The 13,276-nt window shown below is 33.9% G+C and overlaps 1 protein-coding gene across 1 annotated transcript; it reads right to left on the bottom strand.

Annotated features, from left to right (window-relative positions):
• Window positions 1-541: 541 nt before the first annotated feature.
• On the bottom strand, window positions 542-1,589 carry LOC100251907 (protein LURP-one-related 5). The gene is made up of 2 exons (XM_002264663.5): window positions 1,138-1,589; window positions 542-1,036 (listed from the first exon to the last, which is right to left on the bottom strand). The coding sequence occupies exons 1-2, from the start codon at window positions 1,444-1,446 to the stop codon at window positions 623-625; spliced, it is 723 nt and encodes a 240-aa protein (XP_002264699.2). The 5' UTR covers window positions 1,447-1,589; the 3' UTR covers window positions 542-622.
• Window positions 1,590-13,276: the final 11,687 nt, after the last annotated feature.

The following is a 13,276-nucleotide window of genomic DNA, read 5'->3' on the forward strand; positions in this document are numbered from 1 at the left end:
TGTTATGAGAATGGTGGGGAGGTTATAATATTAAAACTTGCATCTTCTGGGGTTTATTACTAATAGCAAAACCTGTGATTGCCATTCTCCATAACCTGCTAAACAAAAGTTTATTGGCAATATTTCCTTTGGATGGTAGCATACACCAATTTTTTGCAAGTGTTCTTTTTTTTTATTCTTTATTGTTCTGAGTTAAATTAAGAATATTCATCAAGGGGGAAGGAGTACAAGCACTCTAGACAACTTGCCGCCTCTAAAATCATCACCAGTCTGTTGTTCAAAGATCTTTTCAGATCTAAACTCAAAAAATGACTCATGTTAACCAGTTCACATCTCCTTCAATACTAAAAGTATTCCTAAATATTCTCCAAAGAGTTTTCTTATATCTCAAGTGTTGCTTTGATCTCTTAAAGCATTGGTGAGGTATCTTAGAAAGTGGCATCCTATTCCCAAATCACTCCTAATGTTTTCCATTCAAACATCTGAATGTGCTAGCAACCACCAGTGATCTCATTACATATCTTAATATGAACCCAGTATAAAACATTAATGACATTTATTTTATTTAAATACAATAGCCAAGGTGGTGATGGTGGTGGGGAGGTGATGCCGGAGGGGAGGGCTAAGAACACAAAAAAGGGGTAAATGGCTTAACACAGATGCGATCTAGTATCATAACAAAAGCCATTATGAGTTGAGAGTCAAACCCAGGCTGCACCGCCAAGCTAAACACGTCATCTGCTAATAGAACTGTCGTGTTTACTTTCTTCCTAGCTATCTTTGCCACCAGTTCTCCTGTCACTGCACTTCTGATCTTGCAGTTCCTTCTCCTAAACGACCCCTCAATCCTGAAATCTGGCGTTGTACGTTGCTTTTTCGCTCCTCCCATGAACACTTCCGCTTCTTCTTGCTTGCTCTGGATAAGCCCTGATCTTCTCCTCATTGAGAAGAGCACTTTTGATGAACTCAAACTCTTCCCACATCCACCTTCTCCTTTGTATCCATTCCACTGGTACTGCATGTTCAGTATCTGTTCCTGCATGGATAAATATACACATATACTTAGAACTTAGAACCAATATATATTGTTATTATTATTATTATTATCACAGAAAGAGTTGTTGCCTATATGAATACCTGGGGCTTGAGAGTTAGCAAAGCTTTGCCTGCTCCATCCATGAGGACAAGGCCTCCTTTAACATGTCCTTTCTTTCTGGAGTAGTTGTCGACCCGAAAAGCCAATCTTCCATGTTGATCAAACACAGTGAATCCGTCCGTCCCCTGGAAAGTCATGCTGGATCTCTTCCACACAGTGAGCACAGCAGATGGACATGAAGGATTGGTGCTAACAGCATCATCTCCTGCATTATTAATATCAACGCCACTGCTCGCTCCTTTTATGGACAAATCTTGGCATTTGTTGGTGGTCGGATGGATCCGCGACATGGGAACCAAAGAAAATCTGGCAGAGAATATGTGTGTTTTGAAAGAGAGACAAAAGAGAAGAAATGGTGGTTTGAACTTTGAAGGAGACGGTGAATAGGTGTTGGGACAGAATTCCTATGAAGAAGTTCGTTTAGAAAAGGTGAGTGTGGATGGGGATGGTATTTAATGTTTGAAATTTGAATAAGCTCGGTGGAAAGAGAGACCCTTGTCTGTGGATGTTTGTCTAGCCTAGTGGCTTACACGATTACTCCTGTAGGCCCCCCTTCCTTTATGCCACCATCAATGACCTACCTCTTCTCTTCTTCTCTCTCAGCGAACCCACTTGGTCGCATCCTGACCCCATCATCCTTTTTTTTCCTTTTTCGCCTTTTAATCAAGTCACTCCTATGCACATCGTTAGCCTATCACCCAATAGCTTAAGTTTTAAAATCATTTATGACATTAGATCCTCAACTATCGGGACTTCATTCCCAACCCTATTTTCCTAAGACTTTGATCTCTCTGCTAAATTTTCTAAGCATATGGTCCATGCTTTAGTAAAATGTAAAGAGTATTAAGGTGTAAATTGATGATCATGACGTCTACAATGATGGTATGTTCTTGCTGGGGCACATGAGAAGGCCAAAAGTTTGAGGATTAACTGAGGGGAATCATCACCTTCATTTTTCTCCCAAGTGAAAAAAAAATAGAAAAAAGAAAAGAAACAGCTTGCTAATAGATTCATCACCAAACATGTTTAAAGATGAACATTAGGCGTGTAGTGGGCCAAACTTTCACATGCATCATCATTAAAAACACGGTTAATTATGGAGGATCTTAGGAAAAGTTTTTGATAATAAATCCATATTCTTGTTCAAACTGCATGTGACTTACTAATTTGTCGCCATAATGAAATTCGGTTTTCTAGCATAACTATAAGTTTCAATGGTAGATTCTCTATGATTTGGTCTTTAGGAGGAGGAGGAGGAGAATTCAAAGCTTGGCTGATCTACATGGCTAAGTACTAAGGCTTGTGTTTAATTTAGTTAAAACCAAGATGTGTTCGTTTGTCTACATTCAATAAAACCAAGGGGAGGAAGGAAAAGATTAGAATGACAGATAAGCCATGAAAGGTGGTTTAATCCTTGTTTAGCCATTTGATTACACTAAAATGTTAATTAATGAAGCAAGTTGGTTGGGTGCCCATGGTTTTGAGTCACAAAAGCACTTGTTAATCACTTGTTGAATGTGGAATTATATTTCAATTAGCACATGACCAATCTCTGAGGTCATTGTCTATGGCTTAAGCTAAATGAAATATATTTGGTTCATGGGATTCTTTTGGAAAGTGAAAAAAAATAATTATAATTTTTAAAAACAAAAAAGGGTAGGTCATCCATTAGCCCACTAAATGAAATTTGAGTACTGAATAATATGCTTGTGTTTTTGAAAATAATTACTATGTTATGAAGAAAAGCAAATAAAGATTATAGTCCATAAAATAAGCCATTGATGGGTTGAAAATTTATGAAATTGAAAACAAAAAAATTCATATTTGAAGGACAATCATATTTGAAAATGATCTCAGTATTCGTAAAATGTTTTCATATTAAAATTAGTAAATTATAATTTTATTAATTATATGATAGAAACTAGTAGATCTGTATTGGTAGCTGCAAAGAGAAAAGGGAAAAGAAAAAGGGTAAATGTTGTGGTGAGGACAAAAACAAAAATTAAATATAATAAAAAAAATTATTGTTTATATTTGCACATTTTTAAATTCTTCATTCTTTGCTTAGAAAGGAAATACTAAAGATGATAATGTTTTATGTTCCTTCCCATTACATGAAATTTCCCAGCATGGTGGAAATTAAATTTGGCATTTTCTCATAATTTCAACACATTTTGAAGAAAAGAAAATGGTATATTGCTCCTTATCCACAACACTTATTCTAATACTAAACATACATTAAAAAAAATAAAATGGTACATTGTTCTTTATCCATGACATGTTTTCTAATGGTAAGCGTACATAGAAACAACTTTCTATACAAAAAGAAAAGAGATGCCACTTTCATGAGTAGGCTTTTAACATTATTATCTAAATGGGAACAAAATTCTAAGTGGCCTTACATCATACTTTGGAATTAGGCATTCTAAGTTGAGTTAGTTTATCTTCGCTTTCTCATTCTCCACACAATGAAAAAGCCAAAGCAATAACTTTCAATAAACTAACACCCAAGATGCATAAAAAAAAACCCTTGTTGGAAAAAAAAAAAGAGAGAAAGAAACATCAAGTCCTTCTCTCCATTTTCTATTTGTATTGTGGTTGCATGAGCTACAAGGCATGTGTAAAGATTATAAAATGTGGTTAAGGACATAGAGACAATGCATCATGACCTTTGTACAAAAAAGCCCCAGCAATCAAATTGCATACCCGTGATTCCATCCACCTTTGTCCTTTGCTTCATTTTAATAGATTTTGACCTGGGTTTTCAAGTGGGGTGTCAACATTCGTATGAAAAAAGGGTGAGAGATTAAGAATAAAATTGAAAAGATGAAAAGAAGGTAAGAAATGAAGCATAAAATTGAAAAGATATGTTAATAAAGATTGGCACAATTTACAAGAAGAGGGTACTCCAACTAAGCGTGTAGCTTTTTAGTGTTTTCAAAGTTGTAGTGGGATGCAGACTTGGGCATCAAACACCACTCCTTATCAGTTGTATATGGAGTATTGGGGTTGGTAGCAGCCCCAATATGAATTGGTGGGACGAAAGTCAAATCACTAGATTTAGTAATAAAATAAATATTCATATTCATTATAATAGAATATTTGGGGGGTTTGACCCATCATCTACAAATAAGATGATGTGGTTTATCATATGCAAAATTCTGAAGTAATTTAGGGAGAAATTTTATTTGCAATAAACGAGACTTTATAGACAATTTGTTTAGAATTTCAAAAGATGTTTTCTTTGCAATAAAAGATAAGTCTTCAAAAATCTGCTTTAGTTTGTTTGAAGTGGGTGGGTATTTTTTTATATATACATGTGTGGTTGTGATTTGTGAACATGAGTCTTTTATCATCCTCACGTTACAAATTAAACCTTTTGGTATAAGAGATTAACATGTCTTCAACCCACTACTCTTCATGTGCCTCACTTGCTGTACGTGAGATTGACATAACCCTCATTGCCATGTGCTCTCCATTCTCCAAACCTAATTTTGGTTAGGGTTCAGCTTGGAATAGATATTCTAATCTAACCTCTACTTTGTCACCATATATTGTCCTTATCACAAGTCTAATAGTTGAGATCTGGGACTTCTATCGGTTTATATATATTAATTACTAATTTGACCCAAAAGTTAACCTATTACGTAATGAACCCCAAATGTGTATTCTTCCAACCTTGGCTAAAGTTGTAACATCATCCCCTATGGGCCACTTTCTTTGGACTTGGACGTAGCTCAATAAATGGAAAAAATGACCCAAAATTTTGAATTGTTATACATTTATGATCTCCTTTGAAGTTACCAATTTTACCCAATAACTCAAGTTGTGAACTAAAGAGTCAATAATATATATCATGTAAATTTTAATTAAAATTCTAACATGAGAGAATGCAATCATTGTTTAAACAATTTTATTCTAAAATGTTACAAGATGACCACCATCATCTATGATTCTTTATTGTCCAAAATATTAAAACTTTTTGTATGGTAATTTTAGTTTAGAAAAACTAAAAAAAAAAAAAGGAGTTATTACGAATTCTATAATACTTCATGAATCACATGAATCACTTGTGAGGACTCACCTATGAAAATTTATCAAATTGAATTAAAGTAATTGCTTATTACCTAATTCCCTAAATTGATACGGTTCATAATCGATTTATATAACTTTGAAAATTTTAAAATAAACCTAATTAAATTTTGAGACAATTATCAATTTCTAATTCAATTGACTCAATATTTGAGGACTTTCATAATCCAACTTAAAGTATAGATCTTTGAACCCAACAAAGGCAAATGTTTCATCTATGGCAAGAAAGGCCATTGGAAGAAAGAATGCCCTAACTATCCAGAAAAAAAAAAAAAAGAAAAAAAAAAGAGGTATGTCCCATTCACTTATACTTGAATCGTGTTTAGTGGTAGATTCCGTCAATTCATGGTGAATAGATTCTGAGGCCATTGACCATATCTGTAATTCTTTATAAGGGTTTCAACTAAGGAGAAGGTTGAATAAGAGGGTGGTGTACCTAACTTTAGCATCTACTGCAAGGAAAGTTGTATAGGTCGTGGAATATGTCATCCTAGTTTTAGAAAATAATAAACATCTAGAATTCAAGAATTTTCTTTATGTATCTGAGTTAAAAAAGAATCTAATTTTAGTTTCTAGTATAAATAAATCGAATTATTCAATTTATTTCAATAAAAATGCTTTTATTAGAAAGAATGATTCATTTATTTACTCAAGTACATTGGTTGACAATCTTTTTTATATCACTCTTCTTTATTATCTATTGCTTAAGATAATCATATCTCACTTAAGAGAAAAGTACCCGACACTAATCAAACTTTTCTATGACATCTATGCCTAGGTCATATTAATCTAAATAGAATCTAAAGATTGGTTAAATTTGGAGCATTGCACTCATTAGTTCTAGAGGACCTTCTAGTCTATGAATCCTATATAGAAAGTAAAATGGCCAAGAGACCCTTCATTGCTAAAAATGTTAGAGCCAAAGAATGTTTGGAGTTAGTGCATACTGACGTGTGAGAACCTTTTAATGTCCAAGCATGTGGAGGGTATGAGTATTTCATCACCTTCATTGATGATTACTCTAGGTATCGTTACCTTTACCTTATGCATAGGAAATTCAATACCTTGGATAAATTCAAGGTAAGGCAGAATCAGAGAACCAGTTAAATAAATGCCTCAAGGTACTTTGATCTGATCAAGGTAGAGAGTACATGTCTAATGAGGTTGATTCTTTCCTTAAAGAGCATGAGATTATATCCTAGTTGATTGTTCTTGGTACTCCATAACAAAATTGAGTGGCGAAAAGGAAAAATCAAAATTTATTAGACATGGTGAGATATATGATGAGTTTTTCAACACTACCTACATCCTTTTGGGGATATGCCTTATATATTGTTAAATATCTTTTGAACTTAGTTCCATATAAGTTAGTACCTTTGACTCTTATAGAAATGTGGATGGATCGTAAGCCTAGTTTACATCATATTTGCACATGAGGCTACCTAGTACATATGTTGAAACCAAAGTTAGATAAGTTGGAACCAAGATCAGAAGTTTGTCAATTTGTTGGGTATCCAAAAGGAAGTAAGGGTTATTAGTTTTATAGTTAGGTTGACTAGAAAGTATTTGTGAGTACAAACTCTAGATTTCTAGAAGATGACTATATGATGTGTAATATGGTTAAGAGTGAGGTTAATTTAAGGGTACTTAATAAGACTCTCACAATAGCATAGAATCTATGGATCTAGTACCAACCATTCTCGTTGCTAGTATACTGGTGCCTCATCGCAATGAGAGGACTATTATACAAGCAGGTTGATTCATGTATTTGAGAGTCTTTTAAGGTCATTCCAAAGGAACATGAGATCAATCTTATAGATTACAATAAAACAATGAGTGATGTAGATGCACATCTTTGGTAAAAGGTTATGGAGGTAAAGTTAAAATCTATGTATTCTAACAAAGCCTAGGAGCTTATAGAAGCACTTGAAGGAGTAAAACACATAGGATGTAAGTGGGTTTATAAGAGGAAAAAATGAGTAAATGGAAAGGTTGAGACTTTTAAGGCTAAGTTTGTAGTGAAGGGTTATAGTTAGAAACCCAATTTCTACTATGAAGAGACTTTCTTGCTAGTAGACATGCTCAAATTCATCAAACTACTCATATCCATTGTGGCACATCTCGACTATGAGATATGACAAATGGATGTCAAAACTGTATTCTTCAATGACAATCTTGATGAGCGCATCTATATGATGCAATCAAATGGTTAAGAGCATATGGTATGCAAGTTATATAAATCCATTTATAGATTGAAGCAAACATCCCACTCATGGAACAAACATTTCGATTAGACGGTCAAGTCCTTTGACTTTAATCAAAATGAGGATGAACTTTATGTATACAAGAAGGTGTAAGAAGGCATGGTGGTTTTTATGGTCTTATACGTTAATGACATTCTATTCATTGGTAATGATGTAGTGTTATTGTCATCAATCAAGATATGGTTATCTACTCAGTTCTAGATGAAGGATCTTGGAGAAGTGTAGTGTATTCTTGGGAGTAAGGTCCTTATAGACTGCAAGAATAGGAAATTGACGTTGTCTCAAGCTACCTACATAGACAAGCTTTTGGTTAAGCATGTGATACAAGATGAAATTCTTCTTTCTTAGGATCAGTGTCTTAAGACACCTGAGGAGAAAGAGTGCATTCATACAATATACTATGTCTTCTCAATGGGTAGCCTTATGTATGCAATGTTATGTATTAAACTAGATATTTGCTTTATAATGGGTATAGTGAGTAGATATCAATCTAGGTCCAAAACACTAGATAACTGTCAAGCATATACTAAAGTATTTTAGGAGAATGGGGAATTATATGCTTATGTTCGAAAGTGACAAGTTAGTACCTAAAGGGTGCATAATTTCAAACTTTTAGTTTGATATGGATTCTTGTCGGTCTACCTCAAGGTTTGTTTTTACTTTTGGTGGTTCGACTGTTAGTTAGAGAAGTATGAAGCAATCTTGTATTGTTGACTTCATTATGAAAGTTGAGTATGTTATAGCTTCTGAAGCAACAAAAGAAGTTGCTTAGCTTAGGAAGTTCCTCATGGAACTTAGGGTTGTACCCTTAGTTGTATAGATGATGATACTATTTTGTGACAATAGTGGGGCTATGACATAGTTTAAAGAACTAAGAAACTATGAAAAAAAAAATAAACATTTAAGAGAAAGTACCACTTGGTTTATGAAATAGTTAAGAGGGGTGTTGTAATGATTAAGAAAATACCTTTTGCAAATAACCTAACAGATCTCTTTGCCAAGACATTGACAAGAAGAGTTTTTGATGGTCATAAAGATAACATAGGTGTCAGATTTGTACCTAGTATGCTTTGAGGGCTAGTGAGAGAATATTATAATAAAGGCTTAAAAGCTTGACATGATGTAATAATCATGTGGAATTTTATTATTTATTTAATAGAGTTCTAATTCACTTTTATCTATCCTATTTCCATGCATTATAACTTGTAAGCACTCTTGTTTGCATCTTTTGCATTGTGTGTGACTTGAGTGCATCAAGAGTTTCACAGAAGATCCAAGTCATAAGTTCCTTACAAATATATGATTTGTTTACAACTGATTCATGGGTCTATGCAACCCATTAGATGTTGTAGTGCATCACCTCCTAATTGGATGAGATGGTTGGTCTGGCTATCAAGATGGGTTTCCCATGGTGAGTATACTTGTGTATAGTTACACATTAGACAAGAACTATAGTAAGTCATGACCTCACCAAGTTACTTCATTGTGTTGTCTCTCAACTTTAAGATAGTATTAAGTTTATGCTAAAATTAGCCATGATTTTGACTTACAGGTGAGATTGTAAGCTAATTATATATTCCTTATGGATTAGGTCACCGTTAATAGAAACCTCTAGCAATAGATATTCCAATAGAGGTACCATGATATTTCATAGGATTAAGACAAAGTGTCTCATTGGGTGATTCTAAGGAGGTGTGCTTATGTGAACTATGATCATAATAGTTCCTTAAGTGGAACTTGATTTAGCTATTTGAGAGCTAAGACATGTCAGTTGAACACACAGTATAAGGATTTATAATTTAAGGATAGTAAAGGTAGTTTTGAAGGTTAATAGTTTTTACCTTGTTAGACAACCGACACCTGTTCATGGAGAGATTGAACACAATGGATAGTAGGTCATGGACCTAAGCACATAGTATCTTGTTATTATTTTCATAGAATACTAAAGTTCAATCGATTATCTATAGTGGGATGTTGAATCAACTTCAAAATTAAATTTTGAGGGATCTAGTAATCTTTTGGGTTTTAGTGGTTTCCGCTTTGAGCTTATATACTTTGTTGGCACGAGTTATGAGAATCAAATTGACTCTAATTTCACTTTTATGCATAAGAGTGTTTTGGTAATTACGTAAGATTGTATAGGGATAAGTGAACAAGGTCTCTAGACTGAGCTAATTAATTAATTAGTAGGCCCCATTGGGTTAATTAATTAATTAGGACTTGCTTTAGGTTAAATTAAGTGACCTAAGCCCTTAGTGGACTTAGGTCACTTAAGTCCAGTCCGGAACCCTATAAATATCCCATTAGGGATTAGGGTTCTTATAGGTTTTTCTAAAAAACCATCTTCCACTTTTAGAGAAAATGAGTTGTTAGAAAAATTAGGCTAATCCAACTTATGGTAATCACTTTAGAGAGGGGAGTGAATAGGATAATAGTCTCTTTTTGTAAATTTAAATTATGTGAATGCAAGAGATAATTATATGCAAATATATAATAAAATAATAAAAAACAATTGCATATAAATTAAAAGAATAGGGAAGAGAGAATGCAAATACAAGATTTTCATAGTGGTTCGGCGCAACCCGACCTACGTCCACTCTCATCTAGCTTCAATCCCAAGCTTGAGGTTCCACTATTTCAAGGCTTCCAAACCAAACCTTCAAGAAATACAATTGGATTATGGTTCCAATCCACCCTCTTGGACTTTTGGCTCCAAGCACTATTTACAATCCTCAAGAGATACCCCACTCTTGAACAACCTCTCAAGTGATACTCCACACTTGAGAATCCCTAAGTAATACCTCACACATAGATTCTTTCTCTCAAAGATATACAAATAATTTTATAAAATCCTAGTACAAAACTTTAGACTCAAATGATACAAGAAAAACTAGAATTGAATGATGCACTTAATATATGCAAGTTTTAGAACAATGATGCACTAAAAAAACACTCTTCCAAGGCTAAAATATATTTAAGAAAGGTTTGATAAGGTTAATCTCATGAAACAATGAAGATTTGAGCCTTTTTATAGAAGAAAACGACCAAACTAGCTGTTGGGGATTCGACCGGTTGAGCTGGGGGTCGACCGGTTGACTAGCCGTTAGTATTTAATGCTTGGCAGGTGACCGGTGGACCTCAATCCCCCCTTGATCGGTTGAGGTGGGGGTCGACCAATTGAGGTTCAACCATGACCGGTTGAACAACAGTTCTAGAAGAGAGAGAGAAGGTTTTTTGCACCCCTCGACGGGTTAAGTTGGGGGTTGACTTGCTTCTCAACCGGTTGAGTTGGGGGTCGACTTGCTCCTAGACCGGTTTAGTTGGGGGTCAACCTGCTGCTCGACTGGTTGAGCTAGGGGTTGACCTGCTCCTAGATCGATTGAGTTGAATGTCGATCGATTTCTCATCCAATTAAACCAGTTGAGTTGTTTTGGGCTCAACAACCAATTTTTTCAACTTAAAACCTTTTAAACAAGTTTGGAAAACATTTGACACAAGGTTTTAGTTGAAAACATGAAATCATCCAATTTTAAAATATTTAAAACAAAATAACTCTTGGATGATTTTGGTGCATAAGTAAAGAATGCAACGCATGAAAATCCTAGTGCACCAACAACCTTACAAATAGATCTTATGAAGCTTGGGTCTTGAAAACACTTATCTTTAAGGTCTTTTTTTTCTTAATAATTTCTCTTTAGCTTGATTTGTCTTTATGATTGCCACTTTGGAAATCATCTTGCCTAATCACACTTGAAATATAATCATTATTTCTAAACCTTGTTTTGTTATCATCAAAACCGAGATTAACCAAACCTTGGTTTCACATGAGCCATAGTCCCTACCTTTTCTTTCATCTCTACCTAGAGTGTATCAAAATCAAGTTTTAAGTCATTGGGCAAAAGACTCTAGGTTTATGAGACTTCTACAATTTTATTCTTCATCTTCATCGTGTGGAATCAATTTGGGAACATCCAAATCTGAGGTATGTTTTTCATTAGCACCTTCTGAATATGTTTTAAGTTTAGAATTGCAATTTTTCAATTGTGCATAGGATTTAGAAAAGCCTAGGATAGTCAAGGATGTTTCTAACTTGATTAGGGCGTTGGAAAATAAGAGATTTGGGTTTTTCCCATCAACTACTATATCACATGAGCTCTCAACCTTGAGAGAATATTGAGTTAGTATTAAGGTCTTCAATGGATTTGACGTATCGATGAAACTCTAAGTTGGTAATATATTTCCTATGGATTAGGCCATTGTTGATCAATGCAAGAAACAACAAGTATTCTTAAGACAAACATCATGATTTTGAGACAGTGTGTCTTTTTGGGTAATTTTAAGGATATGTAACAATGAAATCTATGATCAAGATAATTTCTTTAGTGTAATTAAGCATTAAAGAGTTAAAGTATGTTAATTGATCTCATAATAAGAGGACTTGAGAGTTAAGGATGGTAAAGGTAACCTTAAGAGGTTGATAGCATTCATTTCATTAAATTATAAACACCAATTCATGGAGAGCTTGCATGCAATCATTAGTGAATCATGAAACCAACTTTTTTTTCTCGACTTAATATCATAAGATATTCAAGTACAATTGGTTCTTTGTGGTAGGATGTTGAGTCAACTTTAGAATTGAATTTTAAGGGAACTAGTACTTTCTTATGACTCCCAATGGTTCCTTGTTTGAGGGATGGTTAGGTTTTTTTATTCATATGTGTGCATAAGGATATTTTAGTAAATATATAAGGTTGCATATGAGCTTATGAATGATCTTTCCAGATTTGGCTAATTAATTAATTAAAACTCAATAAAAGTAATTTATTCATTAGGACCCAATAGCTTAAATTAAATTACCCAAGCTAAAGATGGGTTCTAGTCACTTAAACCCACAATTAAGTCTATATAAACCCCCTTAAGGGTAGTGTTTATAGTTTTGTTATTCAGACTTCTAGAGAGAAGAACCCTATATTAAGATAGAGCCCTTAAAAGCATGACATGATGTAACAATAATAGATTTATTATTAATTAATAAGATTTATATTTCCTAATTTATCTATCATATTCATGAATTATATCTTCTAAGAGTTCTGACCTAATGTCTCTTCCATTGTGCATGACTTGGGTGCATTAAAAGTTGCACAAAAGATACAAATCATGAGTTCCTTACAAGTAGGTGATTAGTTCCTAGGTAGTTTATGGATTCAATAAATCCATTTGAGGATGTAGTGCACTACCTTTTAATTAGAAGGATGATTGGTTTTAATAATCGGGATGAGGGTCCCATCGTGAGTACACTAGTATATATGGTTACACATTATACATGACTTATGATGAGTCATGACACTGGTTGTAGGATAGTCATGATCTCACCAAGTCGTTATACTAAATGGTTTCTTAACTTTGAGAGGATATTGAGCTAGTGTTAAAGTTTACAATGACCTTGACTTCTGACGAAACCTTAAGGTGGTCATATATTTTTTATAAATTAGGTTACTATTGATGAAGACCGATGGCAATTGGTATTCTCCATAAAGATACCATGGTATCTCATAAGATCATAACAGTGTATCCTTTTAGGTGTAACTAAGAACGTATAATCAGGAAATCTATAGTTGTAGTAATTAGTTAATTGAAATTGACATATACTCTTTCTGAGATAAAATATATCAGTTGATCACATAATAGAAGGGTTTGAGATTGAAGGATTGTAGAGATAATCTTGGGAGGTTGATAGAATTCACCTTATTGATTATGAACATTC

The sequence above is a fragment of the Vitis vinifera genome, chromosome 8 (genome assembly GCF_030704535.1).
Source record: "Vitis vinifera cultivar Pinot Noir 40024 chromosome 8, ASM3070453v1".
Taxonomy (NCBI): Eukaryota; Viridiplantae; Streptophyta; class Magnoliopsida; order Vitales; family Vitaceae; genus Vitis; species Vitis vinifera.

Bases quoted from the DNA above. Each gene is read 5' to 3' on its own strand.
- LOC100251907 (XM_002264663.5), bottom strand. From the start codon at position 1,446: ATGTCGCGGATCCATCCGACCACCAACAAATGCCAAGATTTGTCCATA. The intron at 1,037-1,137 runs GTATTCATATAG...TTATCCATGCAG, and splicing joins TGCTAACTCTCAAGCCCCAG to GAACAGATACTGAACATGCA.